General features: G+C 26.5%; 6 protein-coding genes across 14 annotated transcripts; 3 read left to right on the top strand and 3 right to left on the bottom strand.

The window, feature by feature from the left end:
- Nucleotides 1–3: 3 nt before the first annotated feature.
- On the bottom strand, nt 4–1,537 carry LOC147658807 (18S rRNA aminocarboxypropyltransferase-like). The gene is made up of 4 exons (XM_086906917.1): nt 937–1,537; nt 709–878; nt 248–635; nt 4–128 (listed from the first exon to the last, which is right to left on the bottom strand). Exons 1-4 carry the CDS (start codon nt 1,058–1,060, stop codon nt 7–9), a joined length of 804 nt encoding a protein of 267 aa, XP_086763043.1. The 5' UTR covers nt 1,061–1,537; the 3' UTR covers nt 4–6.
- olf186-M (Ki-ras-induced actin-interacting protein-IP3R-interacting domain olf186-M) lies at nt 1,524–6,566 on the top strand. 3 transcript variants are annotated; one of them, XM_031919603.2, is made up of 6 exons: nt 1,549–1,689; nt 1,834–1,891; nt 2,206–2,503; nt 2,579–2,874; nt 3,659–3,883; nt 3,993–6,566. In XM_031919603.2, exons 2-6 carry the CDS (start codon nt 1,882–1,884, stop codon nt 4,997–4,999), a joined length of 1,836 nt encoding a protein of 611 aa, XP_031775463.1. In that variant the 5' UTR covers nt 1,549–1,689; nt 1,834–1,881; the 3' UTR covers nt 5,000–6,566. The 3 variants fall into 3 exon arrangements, with proteins under 3 accessions (XP_003690253.2, XP_031775463.1, XP_012347364.1); XM_012491910.3 differs by having other exon boundaries at nt 1,565–1,689; nt 1,880–1,891; XM_003690205.4 differs by lacking the exon at nt 1,834–1,891 and having other exon boundaries at nt 1,524–1,689.
- On the bottom strand, nt 6,243–9,656 carry LOC100869694 (uncharacterized). 2 transcript variants are annotated; one of them, XR_015291728.1, is made up of 6 exons: nt 9,107–9,656; nt 8,022–8,279; nt 7,761–7,913; nt 7,550–7,674; nt 7,347–7,441; nt 6,563–7,275 (listed from the first exon to the last, which is right to left on the bottom strand). XR_015291728.1 is itself a non-coding variant. In XM_031918634.2 (5 exons), the coding sequence occupies exons 1-5, from the start codon at nt 9,212–9,214 to the stop codon at nt 7,423–7,425; spliced, it is 663 nt and encodes a 220-aa protein (XP_031774494.2). In that variant the 5' UTR covers nt 9,215–9,656; the 3' UTR covers nt 6,243–7,422. The 2 variants fall into 2 exon arrangements, 1 of the variants encoding a protein (XP_031774494.2); XM_031918634.2 differs by having other exon boundaries at nt 6,243–7,441.
- LOC100864457 (dipeptidase 1) lies at nt 8,709–14,020 on the top strand. Of its 4 annotated transcripts, none has more exons than XM_086906865.1 (9): nt 8,709–8,840; nt 9,816–9,952; nt 10,198–10,324; nt 10,857–11,056; nt 11,126–11,563; nt 11,688–11,946; nt 13,175–13,259; nt 13,352–13,427; nt 13,650–14,020. In XM_086906865.1, exons 4-9 carry the CDS (start codon nt 10,914–10,916, stop codon nt 13,882–13,884), a joined length of 1,236 nt encoding a protein of 411 aa, XP_086762991.1. In that variant the 5' UTR covers nt 8,709–8,840; nt 9,816–9,952; nt 10,198–10,324; nt 10,857–10,913; the 3' UTR covers nt 13,885–14,020. The 4 variants fall into 4 exon arrangements, with proteins under 4 accessions (XP_086762991.1, XP_031774164.2, XP_086762982.1 ...); XM_031918304.2 differs by having other exon boundaries at nt 8,823–8,840; nt 10,885–11,056; XM_086906856.1 differs by lacking the exon at nt 8,709–8,840 and having other exon boundaries at nt 9,769–9,952.
- Nucleotides 14,021–15,685: 1,665 nt separating this feature from the next.
- LOC100869574 (endothelin-converting enzyme 1) lies at nt 15,686–23,289 on the top strand. Of its 3 annotated transcripts, XM_086906786.1 has the most exons (18): nt 15,843–16,255; nt 16,911–16,961; nt 18,974–19,032; nt 19,100–19,278; nt 19,477–19,722; nt 19,868–20,073; nt 20,195–20,371; nt 20,453–20,551; nt 20,630–20,774; nt 20,878–21,092; nt 21,176–21,352; nt 21,421–21,583; nt 21,662–21,710; nt 21,793–21,860; nt 21,979–22,115; nt 22,250–22,414; nt 22,639–22,811; nt 23,155–23,289. In XM_086906786.1, the coding sequence occupies exons 2-18, from the start codon at nt 16,950–16,952 to the stop codon at nt 23,174–23,176; spliced, it is 2,292 nt and encodes a 763-aa protein (XP_086762912.1). In that variant the 5' UTR covers nt 15,843–16,255; nt 16,911–16,949; the 3' UTR covers nt 23,177–23,289. The 3 variants fall into 3 exon arrangements, with proteins under 3 accessions (XP_086762921.1, XP_031774157.2, XP_086762912.1); XM_086906795.1 differs by lacking the exons at nt 15,843–16,255; nt 23,155–23,289 and adding an exon at nt 15,686–15,827 and having other exon boundaries at nt 22,639–23,052; XM_031918297.2 differs by lacking the exon at nt 23,155–23,289 and having other exon boundaries at nt 15,813–16,255; nt 22,639–23,052.
- LOC100869456 (p21-activated protein kinase-interacting protein 1-like) lies at nt 22,443–25,974 on the bottom strand. The gene is made up of 4 exons (XM_003690386.4): nt 25,454–25,974; nt 24,824–24,986; nt 23,994–24,738; nt 22,443–23,603 (listed from the first exon to the last, which is right to left on the bottom strand). The coding sequence occupies exons 1-4, from the start codon at nt 25,529–25,531 to the stop codon at nt 23,078–23,080; spliced, it is 1,512 nt and encodes a 503-aa protein (XP_003690434.2). The 5' UTR covers nt 25,532–25,974; the 3' UTR covers nt 22,443–23,077.
- Nucleotides 25,975–26,611: the final 637 nt, after the last annotated feature.

The raw sequence follows: 26,611 nt of genomic DNA, 5'->3' as shown, positions 1-26,611 counted from the left end.
CCATTTTTATGTTATATTTATATTTTTTATTTGTTCATCTATTTCAGAAATAATATTTATGGATACTGATTCTTCTTTTTCTTCTTCTGTTTCTGAATCTGAAATAGCTGGTGGAAAATCTGAAATAGCTATTGAATAAATATAAATTTTAAACATTGGCAATAATTTATTGATAATAATAATAATATTCATGATTTATCACATTATATTAATTAATGTAAAGAAATATTTATATTATAATAATTACCATGTCTATTTAACTTTTCTTCTCTTGCATCAACGAGAAATTTTTCTTGCGCAGATATAATTTCTTCTGCATTTGTACAAAGTGAATATGTTTTTAACAATTCGTCATTCAATTCTAAAAATGAGTGACCCCAAGAGAATTTTCCGAGATAAAATTTTGCTTCTTCAGGAAAACCTGTTATAATTAAAGTAGCAGCTATAGCTTCTACACAACTTAATTGACAAGGTTTTCCATAATTTATTGGATTTGCAGCAACTAGAAACGGTAAAAGACGCGGATTGGAAGTTCTCATTCTACTAAATGGAGTATCATCTAAACGTGCCCAACTACAATCGACGACTGCGCAACCATAATCTTTTATAATATCACGATCTGTTGGACTCACACACTACAATATGAAATTTCAATTTGCTATATTGAAAATTAATTTATTTCGTTTATTGTATCAAAATATACCATACCTTTTGACCAATAGGTGTAAGAACTAATCCTGAAAATCGAACTCCTAACCTTAATATTTTTACTAAGCCATGTCTAACTAATTTTCTACCAGAACATTTTTTAGGATCACAATGTTCGAGATCCCACATAGCAACGGGAAAAGAGGGGGACCAAACATTTTCTTCTTGTTCTAAAAATTAAAATAATCGAATTTGTTTCAGACTTTTTTCTAAATATTCCATTCTAACCTGATATTTCATCTTCCTTATCGGATTTATCTCTTTCTTGACGATATTTTTCTTCTTTTCCAACAACATGTCGTGGTCGTCTTGTTAGTATTCGTTTTCTGTTTTTCTTTCCGTGAGATGACATTTATGAGATAACATAAACTTTAAATTGTTTCGTAAAAATATATGTGAGCATGAACTATTCTTTTCAATTTGAAGGTTACTTAACTTGATATGTATAAACGTAATAACTATAAGTTGTAAACCCACGTGTATTCGTGCGTACAAATGAATTTATATTCAAATAATATATGTATTACAATGCATATATAGTATCTATTATAATATAGTAATGTTATATTGTATAAATTTTTCCAATTATGGGCATTATGGGCATTAATTATTTCTCAAAACATATATAATATACATAATTTTTTATAAGATGCTTTATCTTATTATCAATATGTTTATGTGAAATTGCAATCAAATATTACAATATTATTTATATGAATTAAATTTATATATAATTATTATTTAATAAAAGCATAAAAATTAAAATATAATAATTCATATATATTAAGATTTGTAAAAGTACCACTGCATTAGACGGCACTGATATACTGTTAGAGTGGGTAACAAGTGGCTGTTCTGTTCTCAATCGCTCCGCGGAACACAAATTGTTCAGTGAATAGGGATTCTTTAAACATGTGTTTAAAGACAATTTAATCAGAAGAGAAATGTTTTGTTCATACTTATATTGTTCTTAAATTAAAGGTAGGTGTTAATTTATACTATTTTATATATTATTATTATTAGTTTTTATATTTTATCAATTCACATTATTAAAATTATTATTTCGCAATGATATATAAAAACATTGACTGGTTAATGCGTATTTGTGTAATTGAATATTTTTAGCTTTACTGATATTAATAATGTTTATATCGTTCATGCCGCTTAAAAGACATGGATTCAGGTACATTTTATTGAGATAAATATATTGTTTCTTATTTTATAACGTTTTTTGTGTATATATATCGTATCTAAATGTTTAAATTATTATTAATTCTTGTTTAAAAATTTTTAATATATTCTTTTTAAATATTTATTACGTAACATATGGATATTATGAATTTTTTTAGAAATATATAACAAATTTATATACGATATATATTTTACGATAATATATTAATTTATAAATTATAGCGAATCAATTTATTTTAAATAATATTGTGATTTATAAATTTTTTAATAACTAATATCATAACTTATATTTTCTCTCTTTACAAGAAAAAACAAGGAAAGAAACAATTATAAAAGTAACAGATTGGTTACGTGGAATTTGGGAAATGAGACGTCAAACTGGTCCTGTCCAACAATGGTTAGATTCAATACCATCACCTATAAAATCTAATTTTTCAATAAAAAATGAAAACCAACGAGAATCAAATAAAAAATCTAATGTTTCATTGATACCAAGTGAACCTAAGGATATTCCATATCCTATAGGAACAAAACAATTAACCATGACTAAATCTGCACCTATCAATGTTCCTAATACAACAATTAATACAACAGGATTACCTAGGTATTAAAACACAAATAAAGAAATACATAATAATCACTAGTTTCATTATTATTTATGTTTTTATGTTTTATATAGTTCATTGCCTCATAAATTAGTTCGAGATCCAAGTCTACAATCTGATAGTAGTCATTGTAGTAGTGTTGAAAGCTTATTAGAATTAAGAAAAGCAGATCCAGAAGCAATTTTACTTGGTCTTGGATTTGGTGGTTGTTCAAATAGTCCGCAAGAAAATGGCTCTTTTTCTCGCATACCAAAAAGATTTTTACAGCCATCAAAGTTAAAAGGCATAGCTATTAATGATTTTATGAAGCAACAACAAGAAACTAGTGAATCTTTTGATTCAGTATCTTTAGGATATAGAGGTTTGACAGGTAAGATACATGCAAAAAATTGATATATATAGGCAAAAATATGATAGAATAATAAAATAGAAATATATATAAATTACAATTTAAAAATTATTACACTTAATGTGGAACAACTAAAATATATACATCAAATAAATTTTATAGATAAATTATTATAAGTTAAAAAAATAAATTTATGTTACACAAATAGTAATGTTATAGGAAGCGATGACACATTATCTGTGTCTAGACTTTGTCCACATCGCAGACATTCTGGACCAATTAATTTTGTAAGTCTTGTGACAATTAGGTTTTTTTTTGAATTTTTCATGATTCCAAAGTAATTTTTATTTGAAAGGTTTATATTTCAATTTTGTTTTAATTGTTTTTTTGATGTGCTTAAGTATCTATGCTTATAGATTTTTAAATGTTTATTTTATATTGATAAATAACAAATAAATAGAAAATGCATGAAATAGTTATTGCCCGTGTGAAAGTATTTAATGCCTGAAATAAATTATTTGTTTTGTATCATAGATAATTATAATTATTTATTTAGATTACAAGACATTAAAATTAAATAAAATAAATTAATCATTAATTGTTTTTAAATTTGTAGTATCTTTAGCCATAAAAATAAAATTGCATAGTTTTTCTAAGTTGCATATTATATATATTTTTATAAATTGTTATCGCTTCTTGTTTACAGACAATTTTAATGTTATATTATATTTATTCATTGTTAGTATATAATAATGATATTTAATTGCTAAGGAATGTGAAATTATTTTTTTTTTTTATCTAAAAGGTTCACCGTACGTAGCACCATCGGAAATCGTACAGAAAATTATGCAACGTTTACGAGAACACGAAAGTCACGAACATGATCCATATGCAATGTACAATTCGTACGAACAATACAGCCCATTGCATTGTGGTGGTACACTTTCTGTACTGTCCCCTGACAGTAGACAATTTTTGGAACAACCACGTTCTAAAAGTCCAGACATGCGTAACAAACGTATGATCATAGGTAAAATTGATTTCATTTATTTCTTTTATTAGTTGTTTTTTAATTACATATATATATTATGTTATATTATTGAAAAATATACTAATGAATATTGAACATATATTTATAGGACAAAAATCATTTGCATTTGGACATGATGGTGATTTAATTGAAATTGATTCTTCTAATCCAAAAAGATCATTTGAAGATACTTTAGACAATGAAACTAATGTTATGGAGAGTTTAGAAGCGAAATCTAATGATTTAACTAATGATATTAAAGTATTTAAACAAACGACTATTCAGAAAATAGAAAAAATATTACCAAAAAACTTATATTTTAATGATGATAAAGAATTTAACACTGATTTTAATTTATTGACAAAAGCGTTCAAAGAAAATTTAAATGAGCAAAATTTAGATAAAAATATTGATTGTAAAGACAATATTTCTTTAAACACAATTTCACATAATCTATTTGATATTCGAAGAGCTAGTGATGGATTTTGTAATATGAAAGATGGAAAGATTTTATCTGAGATAAATAAACGAAGACACAGCGACGGTTTTATGCAAACTTCTAAGCATAATGATGACAGTATATTAGCTCGAAGAAGAAAAACTTTGAAGCGACAGATTAGAATAAATGATACAGATGACATAAACTATTATAATTTAAATATCTGCGAATCTGATACAGCACAATGCAAAGAATTTGAATGTAACTTGAATAACGATGACAAGCAAGAAAGCATTTCTACGAAATTAGTTCAAAATGATGATAAAAAAATAGAATTAAAAAGTGGAACCAGAAATTACGACATAATTAAATGTTCACAAACATTTCTCGAAGAAACATATAATTGTATAGAATCAACTAATTCAAGTAAAGAAAAACAAGGAAATAATAATGAATGTTGTATTAAGGAATCTCAGTCTATAGAACAAATAAATAAAGATGAAAGTACAACTTGTTGTTGTCATTCTGGTACTAAAAAGTATTGGAAGAAAATGGAAAAAATTATACAAGAAAATAAAAACTTAGAAAATATGGTAACAAAAAGTAGAAGAGAAATGGCAGAAATTCGAGAAATGCTAAGTAGCGTGTTATCTGTACGATTAGAACCTGGTTTTTAATTACAGTTGAACACAATAAATAAAAACATAATGCTCCATATGATAGAATATTCGAAATAAATTTCGACAATGTATTTTCAAAATTATTTTGCATATACTATTTTTGAATGTATCTTTAAAATATTTTACACTTAAGAAGAGTGTAATTCCGTAAAATTATCACAAAAGCTCATAATAAGCTCATAAAAATTGCAATGCAGTAAGAATGCATTTTTACTTATAACAATTATATCTCTGTTTTTAATTTTAAATAAAGATGTAAATATTTTGTTATAATTAAAAATTTTTATTTTTTAATGGATGATATGGATGAAATAGCATTATCTCATATATTTACAAATAACGTATATTGTTGATTCATTATTATGAAATATTTTAGTATATTTGAAAAATTATTGCTATTATTTTATTATTTTTGTTGCTATATATAAAACATGTTAATGTTAAAATTTTCATTTAAATTTCATTGTTGATAATATATAAATTATTTTACCATTGTTCAATCGTACTCAATGTACGCGTATACATTAAATTGTAAATATGTATGAAGTAACTTTAGAAACTGCATTTCATATTCGATGATTTGAAGATATACACATGTAAGCATATACTTCAAACTAACAAAAAATTTTTTTTGAAATTCTAGTCCCATTAATTTTCGCATCAATAACATAATTTCGTTATATTGCTATAAAAAAAGAAAAAAGGCAATAATAATTATAGAAGTAGCAGCAGCACTAATAGTAATTATAATAACAATAAAGATAAAAATAAGATTCAACTATTTTTTTCTGATAAATGTTAATATTTTTTTTATGTAATATAAATTAATTTATAAGTAATTTATAAGTCTTATTATAAGAATTAAATAATATATTTGTAAAGAAAAGAAAGTAAGAACTGCAATATTCTGCAATATTTAACTTTATCTTGCATAAACAATTTTATGCCTTCATATAAATATTCGAATTTTTATCAATTTAAAAATATACATTTTAAAGTGACAAAACTATTTTTGATTGAAACTTTTTGTATAATGAAAAAATTATTATGAATGATTATTAATTATTATTAATAGAGTCATAATTTTATAAGTTCATCAATTATCTTTAATGCTCAAATATTATATATATTTCTATTATTGTATTAGCTCTTATTACGAATTAAACATAGTTTTGTTGGGGCTCTATGCTAACATTAACTACATTTCAGCACAAAACTTTTATAATTAAGTTAGACATAATTATAAAAATTATATTTACGTATTATTAATCAAAACATTTAAAGTACAAATTAAAATGGAAGTTACAACAGGATTTATGTATATACGTGTGTACATATAAATATTATATATATATATATAACACACACACATATTTTTTTAATCTAACGTATCATTTAATGTTTTTAATTGTTAAATTTATAACAAAGGTTCTATTCCATATTATGTGCCTACATTCCAATAAATTTGATGTATACAAATTATACAAACAGGATAGGAGCTTTGTAGAAAATATGAAATGTACAAATAATATAGGAATATTGAATAAATATTTGACAGGATTAATTTTTACTCTCTCTCTCGCTCTCTCTCTTTTTTTATGTACGTGAAACATAATTTTTATCTATAAAGCTAAATTGAACATGACATATCATTGAACATGATTGATGACAGTATAATTAATTTCTTATTCACACTGTTGCTACTAACATAAGTCCATTATACATAATATTTATAGCTATGAAAACTTCGAGATTTAAATAGAAAATTAAGAATATTATGATTTCCAGTGAATTTACACGACGATAGGAACACAAGACCACAACGGTAACTGACACTGTGATTTATTTTCTATATCTAATATTTTGTATTTTAATGACTAAACATAACACGGAATCTAGTTACTGAAGATGTTCTTATAATTGGACATTGAACTGTTTAAAGTGCAACAGAGGATTGAGTGAATTTTACAATTAAAACTACGCGAAAATTTATATATCAAATTATCACTAGATAAAAAAAAGTAATACAATAGTATTTTGAAAGTAACATGCAGTCAAAACAAAGCTTAGACTTTTGTTGAATTTATGAAACATAGAATATGAGTGGATGTCGTACCTTTTAAGGAAAGAAATAATGTTGCAAATATTTGGATAGCTTGATTGTTAATTCAAATACACATAAGTATCTTGTAGAATTATTAATTATACATAAAGCTACCCTTAGTAAAGAACTGAGATCCATGGTCCACTCAATCTTATTTTTAAACACGAATCTGCTAGAATATCATTTTGTAAACTGCATCCATGTATTTATGTAATATGTCTGTGTAATGTTGAGATGTACCTGTGAATGTAGATGTATTCTTCCTTAGCATATCTTAAAATGTATATAAACAAATATGATCAAACATGATCTATATTTAGTCTTCTTTTTCTTCTCTGAAAAATAGGAAAAAATAGATTTATCTTTTTTATTTTACTCTAGGGTAATAATAATGAAATCATATAAAAAATAAGGAGAGAAAAAAAAAAAAAGAAAAAACATACTTTACAACTTCCTGTTGATGTTGATCAAGGTGAAGTTCAACAATGGTTTCTGTTCTACTTTGCACTTTGAAAGTAACTTGTGCAGCCAAGTATTTATCTTTGTTATTTACCGACCATCCCGAATACTATAAAATATAATATTCATTAGGAACATAATATTCATTAATATTCAGATTTTATAATAAAATTAATAAATATGTTAAAAGTCTACCGTCGATGTGCTTTTATATAACGTTTTTCCATCTTCTTTAAAAGGTAAAAATTTTTGTAGTAATGCTTTTCCATCTATCCTCCATAATGTTGGATCCGTATTTCCACCATCTGTATTTCCAATATCAGCTTTTGCAACAACGAATGCACCAGACTAGAATAATAAATACACGTAATTTTATAATATAAATTACACATTGTATTCTTGTAATATAAATAAACAAATTTAGAAATTTAGAATGTTATAAATTATATAACTCACAGTAAAATCTTTTGGCGTCTCTCCTGATGATTCGTTATAACTGTTATCATCAGAATCTTCTTCGTCTTCATCTTCTTTTTCATCTTCTTCTTTTTTAGACCGTCTTTTTCTTTTAGGTTTTTTTCCTGTGTCTGAATCAGATTCTTCATCTTCTTCATCATCTTCTTCTTCATCCTCTTCTTCTTCTTCATCTTCTTCTTCTTCTGAATGTTGTCGTTTTTTAGCAACTTCTCTTTGTGGCCTTTTTTTAGCACCACTCTAAATATTAAAATTATATAAAATATTGTATTATTGAGATAATCTATGATTTTATTATAAAATTATTAATATTATATAGATACATAATTATATATATTTATATTATATTAATTTTTTGAAATAAAAATATAAACAATAATATTTTTATTTTGACTAATATACTTTTGACAATACAAAACATAGATAAAAAGATTATCACAGAATTGCAATGTTTTGAAAAATACATAGTTCAACTAGCATTAATAACTTAGTAATAATAATTTGTCGACTATAATATTTCAAAAATTACTGATTTTCTACATATAATAAAAAATTAGATTTTTTACAATAAAAAATTAAATTTTTATTTATATTAAGATTTAAGAAATATTGAAAATATATTTTGATGATGATATACATTCAATAAAATACATCGGTTGCGTATTTGACACGGCTACGATACATCACTGCTACATAACTGAATCGACTTGTGTTTTCTCATTATCTACTAAGTGGGACTGATTGATTAGAAATGATATTTATTTCTGACAATAACGAAAAATATGAAATTAAGAGAAAAACGTAAGTATCAGAAATAATAACTTGAATCTCTTATCTACAAACATTTATGTTTGTTTTCTTACTTAATGAAAAATATGAAGAATCGAAGTGCCGCCGATTGACAGAGCTTTATTTGTGACTAACGACGTATATATAGATGTTTTCACATATAAGAAAATTCATAAAAAATGTGACAAAAAAACAAGAAGTCATGATAAATTATAAAATAGGAAAAATATATTCAAAAAATAGTAAAAAAGAGGAAAGTATTAGTAGCGTGGGCTTACTTCAGCTCCGGCCTCAGGAGTCCACTCTTCTTCAGAGGCTCCTTCAACTTCTTCCGGATCATCCGCGGAATATTCATCCTCGTCTGAGACGTCCTTAGTTTTCTTCATGTTGCTTTTTCGCGAAATGTTTGCAAACTTTCCCAATGGGGCTCACTGGACGAGAGAAAAACTTGACGAGATTATGTACGAGACAAACCAATTACGTACGCGACTGCCGCAAACAATATGGCGGTATATAGCGATGGGAATTGACTTTTACGCACAACCTCCTGCGCAGCCGGAAGCGACGCGTGCTTTGTAACTTCCTGCGCGTTCATAAACCCGCGAAAAATGGAATTTTTAGATAACTATATAAATTGTTTATGAAATTTTTATAATCTATTTGTAAATTGCAATAATATAACATATAAATTACTATTTAAAATAAATAAATAAATAAAAGAGATATAAAAATAATAAATAAAATGATTAAACTTAAAGTTAATGATATACATTGTATAATAATTTAAAGCAGTTTGAAAGTGTATTTATTGAATAAATTTAATTATATAATTAACTAGTTAGTTATTTGTGATTTATCGATATTTTTTAATATTTTGAATTATAAAAATTTGTCCGAATTCAAAATGTTTTTCGAGCTGGATCGATATGAGAGTTGGCGCATGCGTTAATATTTTAGAGAATAAGTCTCTGCCTTTGCTATTAACAGTGTTAAGAATTTAACGTGCAGAGAGAACAAACAATTACGGAAAGAAGATAAAGATGTTCGAATTATACGGTATGAACAAAGATGGTATGGTTTATCGTTCTCCACCGCCAAGAAGAAAAGAAGTCGACATATTAGAGGTAATTCGAAAAAATTGGTCGATCTAATTATTTAATTATTCGGTAAGCATTGTTGTATTTATCAGTGTTCATTTTTCTATTTAAAGGTATTTTTGCATACAAGACTTTACAATATATATAATAAATGATGATAATATATTGAATTTTATTGGAAGACTTCATTCCTAATACTACATCATACATAATAAAATATTTAAAAAAAATCAACAAATATTTTGATTTGATTGAAACTATTATATTTGCAGACTTGTTTGCAATTACCATCTCCTGAACTAATGAGAAAATTACCAAACGGTGATGCAATACATCATGCAAAGGATTCAGGTGTTTCAACTTCTTTTGATAAAAATAAAGATCCACCAAGAGAAAGCGGTAAGTTTTTATACGTGAAAAATATAATTTTTAATTATATTTTTATGCATATGATTACGTATCGTTAGAACAGAAATGTGATTTTACGGATGAAATGAATTAGGTTAGAAAAATTGAAACAGATTATATTCTTTATATATAATATTGTATATTATCAGTTTATCACTTTTTTTCTTATTCTTTTTCTCATTCTTTTCTCATTTTATATCAATGAGTTTGTTCATTGCTGTGGAACTGCGTAACCACATAATTTTTCTAACGATGAAAGATAGATATAAGAAAATTGTTATAATGATCAACTTGTTCGGTTGAAGATTTCACTTTGGAATTCGATATAAGGTTAATTTTTTTCACATATGAATTAATTTTCGATTCCCAATAATCGATATTGAAATGTATTAAGAAGTTTACCAACTTCTAATTGAAATCGATGAAAAAGAAGAAAAATTCTCGCGGAATAAAAAGAATTTATAATCGTTTTATTGTTATTTCTACGTCTGCATTCGTCGATGACTAAATAACGACGTAAAAGGAAGGTGTGTGGATGCTATGATACGCAGGACGGAGCGTGTTGAGGAAATGGATAGTGATGATTGGTTTCTTTTTCCTTGGATGTGCTCTGGTCGCCGGTGTTGGATTACCTTTAGCTTTGGAACTACGTAGCTCGCACTTGTTGGAAGCTAGACTTCAAGTTGTCCGACGAATGCTCTCTGAAATACCTTTGATCGATGGGTACGAAATTATATAAAAAAAAAAAAAAACATTGATCCAAATTCTATAATTCGTGAATGAATGTTTCAGGCACAATGATTTTGCGTGGAATCTACGAAAACATCGAGGAAGTACAAAATTGAAAGATTTTCCTTTCGACGAGAATTTATCGCGAAACGTAAGTTGGGGATCTCAATGGCAGACTGATCTGGTACGGTTACGACAAGGTATTGTAGGTGGGCAATTCTGGTCCGTATACGTACCGTGCGAAGCACAATTTCTCGATGCAGTGCAACTTACTCTGGAACAGATAGACGTGATACGTAGGCTCACTTCGAGATATTCGAAGAAAATAAGGATGGTAACGAGTAGTAAGGAGCTCGAGAAAGCACACAAGGATGGCGTGATCGGGAGTTTAGTAGGAATTGAAGGAGGCCACAGCATTGGCACGTCCATGGCTGTGTTAAGAAGTTTTCATCGGTTAGGAGCACGATACATGACCTTGACACATAAATGTAATACTCCATGGTAAGATTATGTAGGAATATACAAGAGCAAAGAAATATGAAAAATACATAGATGAACATACACACATACGTAAGTAAATATACAAATATAATAGTGACGAACCAATCGTTGCTATTATCCATAGGGCGGATTCTTGTTCGGTGGAAGATCCGAATTCGGACGCGCGATTGGATTTTCACAGCGACGGATTGTCGATATTTGGTAAAGCAGTGGTAAAAGAATTGAATCGATTAGGAATGCTCGTGGATTTGTCTCATGTTTCGATAAGGACCATGAGGGATGCGTTGACGATGAGTAAGGCACCTGTGATATTTTCTCATAGCGCTGCCAGAGCTCTCTGTAATTCGTCCAGCAATGTTCCAGATGATATACTTCGTAATTTGGTAAGAAAAGAAAGTTGAATAAGACGATTTTTTTTTCTCAACTTCTTTATTCTTCATCTTTGTCCTATTTTACGTATAATCTGATTGTTATAACGAAGTCATAAAATTAATTTGATAAAAAATTTTTTGACTGCTAGAATATCAATTTAAGATATTTAGAAGACATAAAGAATTCGATCATCTTTCGGTATCGGTATGTAAATTTTATATGAATTTATAATAATTTACGAAAAATTAAAATTCTTTTAAATATTGAATAAAATTTATAATATTATTTAAGATTCATTCACATTGCTCGTGTAATCATCAGATATGAAAGGTATAGATTGTATGAAAGACAAGGAACATGCGAAGCGATATTTCTTTTGTTCATATTCTCTTTGTTTTTTATGCAATAAGTTTTAGAAACTTCAAGTCATACCATTTTTTGATTTTTCAATATAAATAGTTTAATACTTTCTCATAAGAATTGTATCGATTGCATTAAAAATTGTATAATTCCATTTATAAAAATGAAGTAATACATACCTTTATATTAAGTAAATTTTATAATAATATTTTTTTCACTCGTCTTAAAAGATGTTTTATATAGATAAAATAGATACTCTGTAAAATATCGTGTTTTATCGTAAATATCATTGAAATGACGTTTAAGCTAGATTAAATTTAAATTGTAATTAAAAGTTAAATTAATTACTTTTTTTGTTTCGTTGGTTGGAATTTTATTCTGGATAAAACAGGATAAAATATATAAAGCTGAGAGCCAACAACATGAATAATGTCATATGGCATTAATCAATGCCGTTGTTGAATACAATAATTTATGACCTCGTTATTTCAACTAAATCTTCTTCTATCCATATTTTATATATATCTTTTTGCAACAACAATATTATTTATTACTTAAAATCAATATAAATAATTTGTATACCAGAATAAATTATTTATATAATATTATAATATATTTATATAATATATTTATATAATAATATTAAAATTATATATAATATTAAAATTATATTAAAATTATATTATATTTTTCATTATAAATACTAAATATAGGAAAATATCTCGATTAATTTAATTTTTTATTTGGTAAAATTGTTACTACTTGGCCCACATGGCTAAAGTACATTGATTAGTATGTCAAACAATACCTCGTAGATAGGCGAGAAAAGTATGCAAAACCGAGAATGCTGGTGTCACCGTGTCTTATCTTTTGTTTTAGTCGGTGAATGGTGGTCTGGTTATGGTAAGCTTTGACAGTGCACATTTAAACTGTGGAGATAAAGCTTCTATGTATGATGTAATAGGTATGTGTGTATTAAAATATCGTTAAAAAACAAAATTTCATTTTATAAAAATATAAAAAAAGAAGAAAAAAATATATTATTGTTTTTTATAGCTCATATCAATCATATAAGGCGAATAGCTGGTGTTAATCATGTAGGTCTTGGAGCTGGTTATGATGGAATATCAAGGTAAACATGAATGGATAATAATCTATTTCCTTAAACTTTTTTAAGATACGAAATTCTTTTATAATAACCAAATAACCTGCAATTCTCCCATTCTTTTTTATTAAAACATAAGAATATTTTTAATAAAGTAAAAAAAAAATGTTTTTCTTTCTTTATATTACGATCCCTTGTGAATTACATCTATTTTTGAGTAAAAATAAAATGAATGCGGCATGTTTTCAGTCCGCCAGTTGAACTTCCAGACGTTTCTGGTTATCCTTTACTACTGGCCGAACTGACGAGAGATCGAAGATGGTCGGCTTTGGACATTAAGAAGTTGGTAGGTGGAAATTTATTGAGAGTATTGAAAGAAGTGGAAAATCACGCTGTATCCATGTCGCATCAATCTCCAGCAGAGGAATTGATTCCTCAGGAGTTGATAGAAGATACCGCCTATTGCAGATATCATGACGCTTAAAAACAGTTCGATATCAATATTTCGATAATGGATAATTTTCGAAATGTCGAATCATCTATTTCTTATTGTTTCCTCTCTTTGTACCTGAATTACTCTGTTTTACATTTTCTAATAAAGTAGTCACGGATCATCCGAATCACTGTTTTTTCTATCTTTTACATTTTAATAATTCGCATATAACCTCTTATAAACGCTTCATGTTCACCATCCACATGTAATGTAATACCTTTATCGAGACGAATGTATTTAATTTCACATCCTTTGCGCCACGGTTAACGAGTCACCTAACTGTGCTGCGAAAAATAAAAAATATAATTAACTGTAATCCTTTCGTTCGTAATCAAATCGTCTATGCACGATAAAATGAACGTCGAATTAATGTTCGTGTAAATATATATATATATATATATATTGTATATTTATATATTTAAATACATATCTTTATCTATACATATCTTTATCTATTACATAATTATATATTTATGTATTCTTATTAATATGAATGAAGTGTATTCATATTATAATATAATAAAATATACAATAAATATTATATATTTATATTCATATACAAGATATCATAAAAATATGGGAATATTACTTAACTAAAGATTCCTGAAATATTCCTTTTGATTTGCAAAAACTTTTATTATCGTTTTGTTAATAAATTATTAATAAAAAAGTATTGCCCAATCACAGAGAACGTAAACTAATCAAGTTAAGATAGGTTATAGTAGCGTTGAGTATTTGCCGCCGTCCGAATACAAACAAATAACACATGAAAAAAATATGATTTTTTTGATAAAAAAATATTTATTATATTTAACAAATTTTCTTCGATATATATAATTTAGATTTAATCATTTTTGGTCGGCGATCCATCGCGATTTGACGAGTCTAGAATATTTTTTGTTATTAATAACTCGTTATTAATAAAAACGTAAAACTAAAGTTTTTGCAGAAGAAAATTACATTAAGAATTTAATCGATATTCTAATATCTTTGAAACACTCTATATATTTTTCATGCGTATAGTATCGATTCATTCGATGTAGAATGATAGTTACGTTACGTAATTATAAAGTTACACGTAATAACGATAAGCATAATATTTTGTTAATTTTTTTTATATTCAAAAAACTTATTTAATAATTAAATAGGAAAGAATTATTATGAAAAGAATGTACAGAAAAAAGAAAGAAATCGAAAGATATATAATAATACCAAATAATAACATGCAACTAGCAGAGAAATTAATACGTGATGAAGTTATCTAAAAGGATAAGATAAATCACGATTAGATTTTTAGAAGCAGAGAAATGCTATGGAAATCAAGACAAAGAAAAGAAAGTAATGCTAGAAAAAGAAATAGCGTGATATAGAAAAAAAATTTTCAAAATTTTCATTGTTTCGTACAATTATCGATTACAAACTATCGATTATCGATTAATGATTACCAACTATCAAATAATGGTTACTCATTATCGATTAATAAGTCAGTTCCCTTGATTAAAATACGTATCTAAACTCGAGAATATAGTAACACTTACAAATATGTTGTTTATGTTATTATTAATTACACAATGCAGAAATGCAAGTGTTCACGAGAAATCATAGCACGATCAAAAATCTAAAATGTGGAAATATTAATTGAAGGACAGTCTTTAATTATTCAAACATATAGTTAAATGTTTGTGTTTTCCCAAATCACTGTCACGCGATCTATTCGATAATCGATTAATTATAAGTGTAACGCCTCAGTCGATCGAGATGCAAGCAGTACAAGAGGGCAGTGCGACACGCAGATGATCGAAGAAAGCCCGCGTTGAAATGATCGGGAATTGATCACTGTTTCATCCAAAGCAAAATCAGAGAGAATCCGTTCCTGGATGATGGTTTCGTGGCGCGGAAGTGGTAGGGGATTCGAAGATTATACTCGTTGGTTTGTAAGTCGAAAGAACAGTTTGGTTTACGATCGCTTTCGAGTTATATTATTTTTCTCCGAGTTTCAAAATGTTTGAATATTAAAAACTAAATAGAAGTCGCAATCATATATATTGAATCGAAAATCGAAGCGAAAAGACAAAAGAAGGAAAAAACGAGTGCGGTATTAGCGATCATACGATCTAATCATTGTGACGAGTTGATTTGATCATAAAAAAAGCTATTTCATTTCGCGAACATTATTAAATTTTTCTTGTTTATACATTTCTGATTATTTTTACAATTCACGTTTTCTCTTTCAATCTTGATTTTGCACGATTAATTATAAATTAATGAAAATATATGAGAAAAGACATATAAAAATAATTATTGATACGAAACAATATTAATGTTTTTCTGAATCTAACTTTTTGAGAATACGAAAACACAGGTGAGTGTAATGAATTGATTATTTGATGATAAAAACATCGTATATTTTGATATTGTTATTTAATCATTTAATTAATTCAATCAACTAAGATAAATTTTTTTTTAAAAAATGATCATATCGATACGATACGAATGAAAGGAAGTAACTATTGGCAATGAACTCGGAACTTTAGAACGTGAGCACGTGTTTCTTTGTAAACATCTACTCGGCCATTTCCCTTTCCTTTTTGCTTTACGTTCGATGAACCGTAATCCTTCCGAAAGAGAGGGTCCTAAATAAAAATAGCTATGGTTAATTTCGAATCAAAGAGATATACTTGTCATGTTGTGAAACGTTCGCAAATTTTTCTATGTTTATCTTCTTCTATTTTCTTCTTTCTTCAACTTCTTGACATAACCACAATGTTACCAAATGTCAAAAGATTTAAATTTGAAACTAACATTTTTATTAAATTTTACTAATTAAATTAAAAAATATATTAAGAATGCTTTTAGGAAAATAGTATACATAGAATATTATAACTTTTATAATATTATAAAAGTACCAATCATATAATTTCAACTGTTATAATCGTTTGTAGAAATATATGTATATATTTTTATGTATAATATACTATCTATCTATGTAAGATGACTTTGATTGTTTTTTGTTTCAGACGAAATCAATCGACTAAAAAAGACAAAGGGAATGAAAAATGAGATATAAGGTGAGATAACAACCTTGGCGAATTTCAAATATTTTTTTCATTCGAATTTACATGTATATTTATGTGTACTTGCATATATTCGCATATACGCATGCATAATACATAACACATAATACACAACACATCAAATAATCTGACTTGTGATTATAATATTGTTTTGTTTTTTTAAAAAGAGACAATAGCTGTTGTTCCTACTTTTTATTCTTTCTTTTTTCTCTTGTTTGATCGTTCATTGTTATACGTATACATAAAATATACAAGACAAAAGCTGCAGCATCGCAACACCTTGAGTAAATCGCATCACCGTCATGTGTTCTATGCATATGTTTACAATTAATAATGATTCTATATTCTTTTTTCTTAATTATAATAAAAAAAAATTCATTTTTATGCTTAACTCGAAGAAGAATTGTTACGAAAATGGCAAATCTAATCATGATTATTAGATTTGTTTTGATATCATTATATAACTTGGTACATGATATACAATGTATTTTATAATTGCATAATTCTTGAAGATACATGCATAAAAACACATATAATGAAGATCAATTACACACAATTGATTAATCGATTAAAGATTAGTTTCTTGGAAGCAAACGCGAAATTCAATGTTAACTTTATGATCTTTTGGTTTGATTTTGATTATTATATACTTTGACGTATTATATACTAGTTCGTATTATTTCGTATAAACGAAAAATGAATTACAAAGAAATAAATAAATTCAATATTTTCAATAAAAAAGTTAAGATATTTCTATAAATATATAATAAACAATAATAAATTACATAATAAATTTTACTCTCGAAGATCATATTTACTCCACTTAACTTTTCATTTATGTTAAAGCATATGTAGATTATCCATCTAAGCGTTCTTTCTATTTGTAGCATGCGGGAGTCAAAAAAAACACAATGTTCGAACTGTCTGCTACATAGTCTGTGCTACATGTCTTATTACATCTTTTAAGATTCTTCGCTTCCACATCTTCCCATATTTAATTTATAATTTCTGAATGATATAAAATGATGTAAAATCGAAATGTTTTCTCGAAATCCTTTATATCTCTATAACCACAATTGATTATTTTTTTATTTCAATCATTGAATTCCCCAATAGAGGACGATATTTTTTCCTTTTCATTTAACTTTTTTTCATTTTTTTAATAGTTATCAATTTTTTTTATAAAACAAGATAATTTTACAATACGATTTTCGTTCTTTATGATGCAACCATATAATATCGAATTACAATTAGAGTGTGAATATTTCTGATAATATATATTCTATTCTTGTGATATACATAAACAAATTGGATAGAGAAGTTATCATACACATACACGAATATACACTTGTGCTATTATTAGTTGCCATCACCAACTATTTCATATTGTGGCAGATGTTTTTTTTTTTTTTTATTTAAAAAAATCTATTATCTTCTATGTTACTTTATTCCAGAGATTGCATTCCGAGTTATTACAGTATCTGAATTATTCGTTCAAAGATATAACGTACTTGTAAATTATCAATTAACGACATTAATTGACGATTAAAATTTTTAATCTTATGATATCCGGTAATCATTATTTCTTCATTTTTCGCTAGATTTTACAATGTTTATTGACGGTTTACAAACATTTTACTAACAAACTATAAAAAATTAGTTAAAAGATTTACTAATGGTTTACTAATGGTATCAGTGATCAATATCTATACATAATTATTCCATGTCCTTATTTACTCTATAAATGGGAAAAGAAGTAAAGGTTGGAATCTAGATTAAAAGCAGGGCAAATAATGCTAAAGTAATTTCAACAATTCTAGGCCAAGGTGAAAGTACATCGATCTTTAAGCGTAACATCATCGAAATGAGATACGGTATCTATTTTGCTGCTTTTTTTAGATTGCGATTATAGAGACAATTATAAAGAATATGCCAACAATTTCTTGCGTTATAATATTAAATCTTGTCTTTATTAGATAAAACAATTATTATTTTTATTTTTATAGGTAAACGATCCGGAAGCGAATAATGAAAGATATACGGCAAATGACTCTATACTTTCGTGGTAATTATCAGTTTATGCTTTTAGAAATAAATTTGCATCTTAAAATATCGATGCATTACATTAACAGGCAATACGAGACAAAGGGTAAGAAGAAATTAATTAAGAATGGAAGAAAATTGGCTATAATCATTGGTATATTAACTGTAATCGTGATTGGACTGCTCGCAACGCTAGCCTTGCAAATATCTATTTTTCATAAGGAGAAATACAATGAGATATGCCAGACGGAGGAATGCGTGAGGACAGGTACCGTGAAATCAAGGTTTTTCTTCTTTTCCCCACCTTCAGTTAGCCTTGTAATGTAATCGAAACACAGAAATATCACATTTCAATTTGAATTATCCTTACATAAGGATAATTTATATTCACGTTGATCTTCCGTCTACGCACAGATAATCATCACATTTATAATAATATGAAAATAAAATTTATTGATCATTCCAGCCGCTAGGATAATAGATGCGATGAACAGATCGGTAGATCCTTGCCAAGATTTCTACAAATTTGCTTGCAGCGGTTGGGTTTCAAAAAATCCTATACCGCAGAGCCAAACCTCTTGGGATCAATTGAGCTTTCTCAGGGAACGGTTACTGGAAAATCTGAGAATTTTGCTCGAAGAAACGGACGATGAAAACAATTTGAGACCGGTTAAATTGGCTAGAGCTTTATACAAAACTTGTATGAACACAAGTAAGAAAAAAACCGATCGATTATAATTCTAAATAAATAATAGAATAAAAAAAAAAAAAGAATGAGAAATATGCTGGTAATTACAAAACGAGAAAACTCGTACAAGTAATAATGAATTTAAATATGTGATACATGTTATTTTTAGCAAGCGTTGAAGCTATGGGATTGAAACCTATCTATGAAACGTTAGACAGGCTCGGATTACCAAGAAATCCATTTTTTAAAAATGAAACATTGCCCTTGGACATTTCATATATTGTTGGAAGAGCGCGACGAGTTTTAGGACTGAATCTTTTTATCAAATTGTACATTAGTGAAGATATACGGAACACGACAAAAAACAAGATAATGGTAAGCCCATAGGAGCGATGATTCTTTTGATTACATGTATGTACTTATATTATTATTAGACACTGAGTGAATTCCAATCTCGATCCGAGTATTAGCCTTGAACTGACCTAGATAATTTTAGATAGAACAAGTGTCACCAGGATTTAGCGAACGTTATCTCCTTGATCCGTTGCGCTTTCGGTTTGAGTTAATGGAATATAAAAATTATATAAAAAATATGGTTGAATTGGCAGGCGTAGGGAATAGAAGTGTTGAATTTGCCAATGAAATTTTAAATTTTACCACAAATATTGCGCGTGTAAGTATTTTATTATATCATTTGTGTTTGCTGAATTTAAGCAAATAAGTGTTCTTTTATAAATTCTACTCATTTGTTTAGATTATGGCGACACCGGAAGAAAGGCGGAGTGTAAATCATCTTATTTACGATTTCAGTATTGACGAATTACAACAATGGACAGATTTGCATATGCAACAGGTAAATTATAAAGAGCAATATATTAGAGAAAAAATTATTAAATAAATTGTTCAATTTTTTTTAACTGATTTATTTCAGTGGAATTGGACTAAATATTTGGAAGCAGTTTTTGATAATACAAACGTGACAATAAATGTTGAAATGGATCGTATAATTGTAATGGATCTAAAATATCTGCAAGAATTACCTAAACTATTAACAGTCACTCCGTTCGCTACAATAGGTATATCATATATTATAATTATTTTATTGTAAAATCTTAGATGTAACTGACTATATTTTGAATCATATCGATAATATTGTAATTAATAGTTAAAATATTTCAGTGCGATTCATATGGTGGATTACTTACGCAGGAATTTCTCCATTGACATTACAACGATTCCGTGATCTCGGTTTTCAATTTTCGCAAAAAGTTTTTGGTTTAAAGGAGGAAACGTCGAGATGGAAAGCCTGTACTTTAAGTGCAAACGCAAACTTTGGCATGGCTCTCAGTTACATTTATGCACAAAAATATTTTGACGATCGATCTCGACAAAAGGTTTAGTGTAACACGATTTTTTTATTTTTGATATATATAAATGATAGAGAGAAATAGAAAAAGAAAAGATAACAGATTTACAGGCTCTAGAAATGTTGCTCGATATTAAAGCAGCATTTGATGAGATGGTGACCGAATTAGATTGGATGGACGCTGATACGAAAGTTCAAGCTCATAAAAAGTTGCATGCGATTAGACCGTTTGTAGGAATTCCGGATTGGATTAATAATTCGGAAAAATTAAATAAATTTTACGAAGAGGTAAATATTTACTCACGTTTCAATTAAATTAAAATTTAAGAAGATTCAAAAATGAATCTTTGTTCCAGATGAATGTTATACCTGGACAATTATTTGATACATTTTTAATACTAACTGATGTTGCAATTAGGAAAAGTTTAAATAATTTGCGTAAAAAACCAAACAAAAATCGATGGATATCGACTGGTACGACAGTAAATGCGTTTTACAGTGCAATATTAAATTCAGTTAGTAAGTATTAAATAATATTTTTTTAATATCCTATCACTTTGTATTTCTGCAATAATCTATTACTTTTCCAATTTACAGCTTTTCCAGCTGGTATTCTGCATCCTCCTTTCTATGGAAATGGCTTGGAGTATGTATCAATATGGCATTGATTGATAGTTCTCAATTAAATTTTGAATACATAATTAGACTTAACAAAATATGTTTTGTAGGTCTATCAACTATGGCGCTATGGGTGCAATTATGGGTCACGAATTAACTCATGGATTTGACGATCAAGGTAATATATTGAAAATTGATTTGTATTATGTGTATCTATTATAATCAATTGTAAAAGATTAAATAAATCTTGCAAAAAAATAAAATTTATAAGAGAAAAATAAAATTATGCACGATAGGTCGTAGATATGATGAAAATGGAAATATTAAACAGTGGTGGAGTAATCAGACGTTACGACATTATCATGAAAAAGTCCAATGTATAATCAAGCAATACAGTAACTATCATTTGCCAGAGTTGGGTCATAATTTCACGGTGAGTATCACTGTCCTTCTGAGAAATAAAGAGAAATAAATATATACCAAATATATTTATATCAAAATGAATAATACATTTACTTTTTCTTATGCATATATTTTTTATTCGATGAAATATTTAATGTTCTTTAGATAAATGGTATTAATACACAAGGAGAAAATATAGCAGATAACGGTGGTATACGAGAAGCTTACAGAGCATATCAACGATTTCAAAAAAGAAATACTGATCAACTAGTTTTACCCGGTCTTGCCAATTATAATCAAGAACAATTATTTTTCATAGGTTTTGCGCAAGTAAATATATTTATAAATAATAACAATCTTTTTTTTTAAATATTCTGTCATTTATTAAAAGAATTATTCGTGAATTTAATATTTTCATATACATAATTTTCTAGAATGATTGAATTTGATATTTTTCATAAATACATATATTTATGACATAGTACATATATAATACGTTATATGTATGAATTTATACAATGAGAAATATTCATAGATATGTATTTGTTTCATAGATTTGGTGTGGGAATTACACAAATGGGGCATTAAAATCTAAATTGATACAAGGAGTTCATGCGCCAAATCACTTCAGAGTTATAGGAACTTTATCGAACAATGCGGAATTCGCAAAAGCATGGAACTGTCCGAATGAAAGTCCCATGAATCCATCTCGCAAATGTATTCTGTGGTAATTAATCTATGCAGAGCATATAATCAAACATTATTCAAAAGTTGTTACATTTTCTACTAGTCTTGCGTATTATATAATATTTATAATAAAAATACGCGAACAATAAAAGTTAAAAATTGACTGATTTATAAAAAATAATGTTTAACTTAATGAATTAGTATTTTAAATATTTTCTATGGTAAAATTTACTTTCTGTAAATGTCATACAGAATGCAAATATAATATCTTTAAATTGAAATAGCATCGTGAAATAATTTATTATTTCATTGTTTTTTTTTTCTTTTCTTTAGAATTGTTCCATTATCTTTTACAATTGTTTCTTTTTTTCTTTTTTTCACAGGAACTTCATCATTTTCTTTTGATTTTATCAATTTTATTTTTGATTGATTGAATGTTATATTATCCCGTTTCAAAATTTTTTCACTTAATTCAGAATTTGTTTTTTTAGAAGGTATATTATTATTTTCTTCTAAAGATATAAAGCGTTTCTTTTTTTTCTTATTTGAAAAAGTTTCTTTCTTTTTATTTTTATCATCAATGTAATTGCAATCATCATTGTTGTTTGACAATTTACTTTTTTTTTTCGGTGTAAACTCAAATGTTACATCATTTTCTGCCTTTTTCTTCTTTACAATCGATTTGTTCTTCTTTCTATTTGGAATATTTGGATTTTGTACTTCTTCTATACTTCTTTTCTTTTTTAATTTTTTTTTCAATAATTGAGAAGTATTATTTGTAATTATTTCATCCAAATCATTTTCGTCCTCGATGACAACTTCCTGCCGAAGCCTAAATATAAGAATATATATACACGTGAGTATATATATGCAATAAAGATGTGAAATATTAAAATAATCAAAATTTATGGCTATTTATTTTATCTTAATAGAATATTACATTTTTTTGGCAATATTTCAATTCTTCTTTAATCAATTAATATAGTTTTAAAAAATAATATAATTGACACAATGAAACTATGAAATAATAATAACTATGAAAAAAATATTTATTTTAAAAAAATAAATGATAAATAAAACAAAATCATTATAATTATAATCATTATAAAAAGAAAAATAATAAAGTTACTTACGAAAATTTTTCTTTTTTCTGTATTTTTTGTTCCTCTTTTGATAATAATTATAATCATTATAAAAAGAAAAATAATAAAGTATTACTTACGAAAATTTTTCTTTTTTCTGTATTTTTTGTTCCTCTTTTGATAATTTATTATCAAACACAAGATTCTCATATAACATTGCAAGAGACAAACAGGTAATTCGAGCACCACAATTAATCTTTTTTATCATATTTAATTTATGTTTGCTATATTTCCATAGTTTAATTTCTCCAGAACTGCAAGCTGTAACTAATAAATCGTCCTTGAAAGCCATACATTTCACTCTTATATCATGTGCAATCGCTTCTACGGTTTGCACGGATTTTTCAAGATCGTAAAATTTAATTTGACCATTTTCCAAGCCAACAGCAATTAAATCATCTTGTAAAAATTCTACACAAACAATTTTTGAATCAAATTCAATTTCAGTATCAATTCCAGCTAATTCCACAGAGTATACATCTATTTTTTGGTTCACAGCCATTAAATATTTTTCACCATTAGGACTCCATTTAAGAACATTTACATTTTTTGCATCTAATTTCAATCTTGGTACTAAATTTATAGCATATGCTTGTCTTCCTTTAACTAGATTCCAAGTACGAAGAATACCATCTGCTCCAGTAGACAATGCTATTTTTCCTGTTGGATGAATAGCTAAAGTATTAACTGCTAAACCCTTATGTGGTTTTTGCCAATGTTTTTCCAATTGCCAATTTCCACATCGGATTGCAGCTATAGTTCCATCATTACTACATGAAAATAGATGAGATGCTTCAGGTGTAAATGCGATGCAATTAATGGTATCTATATAAACATATAAGTAATATTTACATAAAATTAATACATATTAAGCAGAAGTCAATTATATAAAATATATTATTATACTTACCATTATGATGTACTAATCTACCTGATTCTATTCTATGACGCAAATCGTATAAATAAACAGAATCATCTGCTCCACCAGAAGCTAAATAATGTTTATTACTCGCAACACTACGTATACTATTGGCATGACTATGAGTTGCAAAAGTTTTTTCCATTTTATATTCCTGAAAAATTATTTACTTTTTAATAATATGAAATTAAAAAAATATAAAAGTTATATCAAATATTGCATTTTAATTAAAAAATATAATAATTTAATATCTTTGCTGTATTAATTTTTATGTAAAATCACATGAATATACAAAATATATTTATCTTACTAAGAACAATTTATTTAAAAAAAATATAATTATCTTATGTAGGTAAAAAAAAAAATATAAAAAATATATATATAAACAATTGAATAATTAGAATTAATTTAGATCATTAAGTTTATAAAACATTCATTACAAATAAATTGAGATTTGTCTAACATATAATACATGACAGATAATAATTATCGATTAATTTTATATATATTTATAAAAAATATTAGTATGCATCTGTCAAATCAAGTAATTCATTTTAAAATCGTGTTTAAACATCGAACATAACCTACAATTAAATAATAAAGAGAAACATATTCACTTACATTGACAACATTATTTACTTTGTAACCGAGCAAATATTGCTCATACGTTCCTACAATTACTTCAAATAAATCTGGCATGATTGAATTTAAAATATCTAATATATATAAGTTATGTTACAATAATTATAAAATCATATCTTTCACACGTGCATCTAGACTTATGATAATTATTATGACTGCTATTACCGGCATTCATGATTTATGATGTTTCTAGACATCCAACCATATTGTAGTTCGTGAAGTTCATAAATGAATTATAATTATAGAATACTTGTAATATGCATTTTTTTTTTATATGAAAATTAGAATCAATTTTTTTTATCATGAAAATTATCAATGCAATATAGAATAAGAATTATAATTTTGATAATGTTTAGTTGAAACTGGAAATAAATTTTCTTATGAAATTACAAGTTAATTATAAAAAATGATTTTTTACAATTGTGAACAAAGTGTATATAAATTTTATATAGACACTTTTTATTCTTTCTCTCTTTCTCTCTCTCTCCCCCCCCTCTCCCTCTCTTTCTCACGCGCGCGCGCAAACAGAGAGAGAGAGAGAGAGAGAGAGAGAGAGAGAGAGAGAGAGAGAGAGAGAGAGAGACATGCTCGCTCACTCATTCATTTATTCATACTCTCTTTTCTCTCATCAAATTATAATATAATAAAGTACATAAACACTAATTATTTCAAGCAAAATTTATCATGTTCTAAATTATTTTCAATTTTTTTCTCAAAGCATTAATATATATAAATTAATTAATTAATGAATAATATTCATTAATTATAATAAATTTTTTTATAAATTTTCAATAATTTATTTAAATTTTCCAAAGGTATATAACGGTTCATTTATAACGGTCATTTATAACGGTTCTTTCAATTTATTAGAGAAAAAGTATATGACTTTCCTTATTTATTGTTCGAAAACTTATAATTTTACTTTACAATATATTCAGGTATATTTACCTTTTATAGGTTTTCAAAAACTTATGAAATGAATTTTTCATTGTAGGATTTTTTGAACTAAAATTTTAAACTAGAATTTAATTTAAAGAATTTTAAGAATTTAAAAAATTTAAAAAATTCTTTGTTTTAAAAGAAAATTAGAAATTTTAAATAAATTTTATAGAAACTTTTTTCTCTTTCAAACAATTT

This window comes from Apis florea, unplaced genomic scaffold, assembly GCF_048593485.1.
Source record: "Apis florea isolate Af1SG1 unplaced genomic scaffold, ASM4859348v1 contig_1615_pilon, whole genome shotgun sequence".
Lineage (NCBI taxonomy): Eukaryota > Metazoa > Arthropoda > Insecta > Hymenoptera > Apidae > Apis > Apis florea.
The sequence above is the reverse complement of the archived record's forward strand: the minus strand, read 5'-3'. Positions and strand labels throughout refer to the sequence as shown.

Bases quoted from the DNA above. Each gene is read 5' to 3' on its own strand.
- olf186-M (XM_031919603.2), top strand. The intron at 2,875-3,658 runs GTAAGATACATG...TTTATCTAAAAG, and splicing joins AGGATATAGAGGTTTGACAG to GTTCACCGTACGTAGCACCA. The intron at 3,884-3,992 runs GTAAAATTGATT...ATATATTTATAG, and splicing joins TAACAAACGTATGATCATAG to GACAAAAATCATTTGCATTT.
- LOC100869574 (XM_086906786.1), top strand. The intron at 20,074-20,194 runs GTAAGCCCATAG...AGATAATTTTAG, and splicing joins CGACAAAAAACAAGATAATG to ATAGAACAAGTGTCACCAGG. The intron at 22,812-23,154 runs GTAATTAATCTA...TTTTTTTCACAG, and splicing joins TCTCGCAAATGTATTCTGTG to GAACTTCATCATTTTCTTTT.
- LOC100869456 (XM_003690386.4), bottom strand. From the start codon at position 25,531: ATGCCAGATTTATTTGAAGTAATTGTAGGAACGTATGAGCAATATTTG. The intron at 24,739-24,823 runs GTAAGTATAATA...ATGTTTATATAG, and splicing joins TAGATTAGTACATCATAATG to ATACCATTAATTGCATCGCA. The intron at 23,604-23,993 runs GTAAGTAATACT...TCTTATATTTAG, and splicing joins CAGAAAAAAGAAAAATTTTC to GCTTCGGCAGGAAGTTGTCA.
- LOC100864457 (XM_031918304.2), top strand. From the start codon at position 9,869: ATGTTCGAATTATACGGTATGAACAAAGATGGTATGGTTTATCGTTCT. The intron at 11,057-11,125 runs GTACGAAATTAT...TGAATGTTTCAG, and splicing joins GAAATACCTTTGATCGATGG to GCACAATGATTTTGCGTGGA. The intron at 11,947-13,174 runs GTAAGAAAAGAA...CTTTTGTTTTAG, and splicing joins ATGATATACTTCGTAATTTG to TCGGTGAATGGTGGTCTGGT.
- LOC100869694 (XM_031918634.2), bottom strand. From the start codon at position 9,214: ATGAAGAAAACTAAGGACGTCTCAGACGAGGATGAATATTCCGCGGAT. The intron at 7,914-8,021 runs GTGAGTTATATA...TTATTATTCTAG, and splicing joins AGACGCCAAAAGATTTTACT to TCTGGTGCATTCGTTGTTGC. The intron at 7,675-7,760 runs GTAGACTTTTAA...TATATTTTATAG, and splicing joins TATATAAAAGCACATCGACG to TATTCGGGATGGTCGGTAAA.
- LOC147658807 (XM_086906917.1), bottom strand. From the start codon at position 1,060: ATGTCATCTCACGGAAAGAAAAACAGAAAACGAATACTAACAAGACGA. The intron at 636-708 runs GTATGGTATATT...TTCATATTGTAG, and splicing joins TTACACCTATTGGTCAAAAG to TGTGTGAGTCCAACAGATCG. The intron at 129-247 runs GTAATTATTATA...TTTATTCAATAG, and splicing joins AGAAAAGTTAAATAGACATG to CTATTTCAGATTTTCCACCA.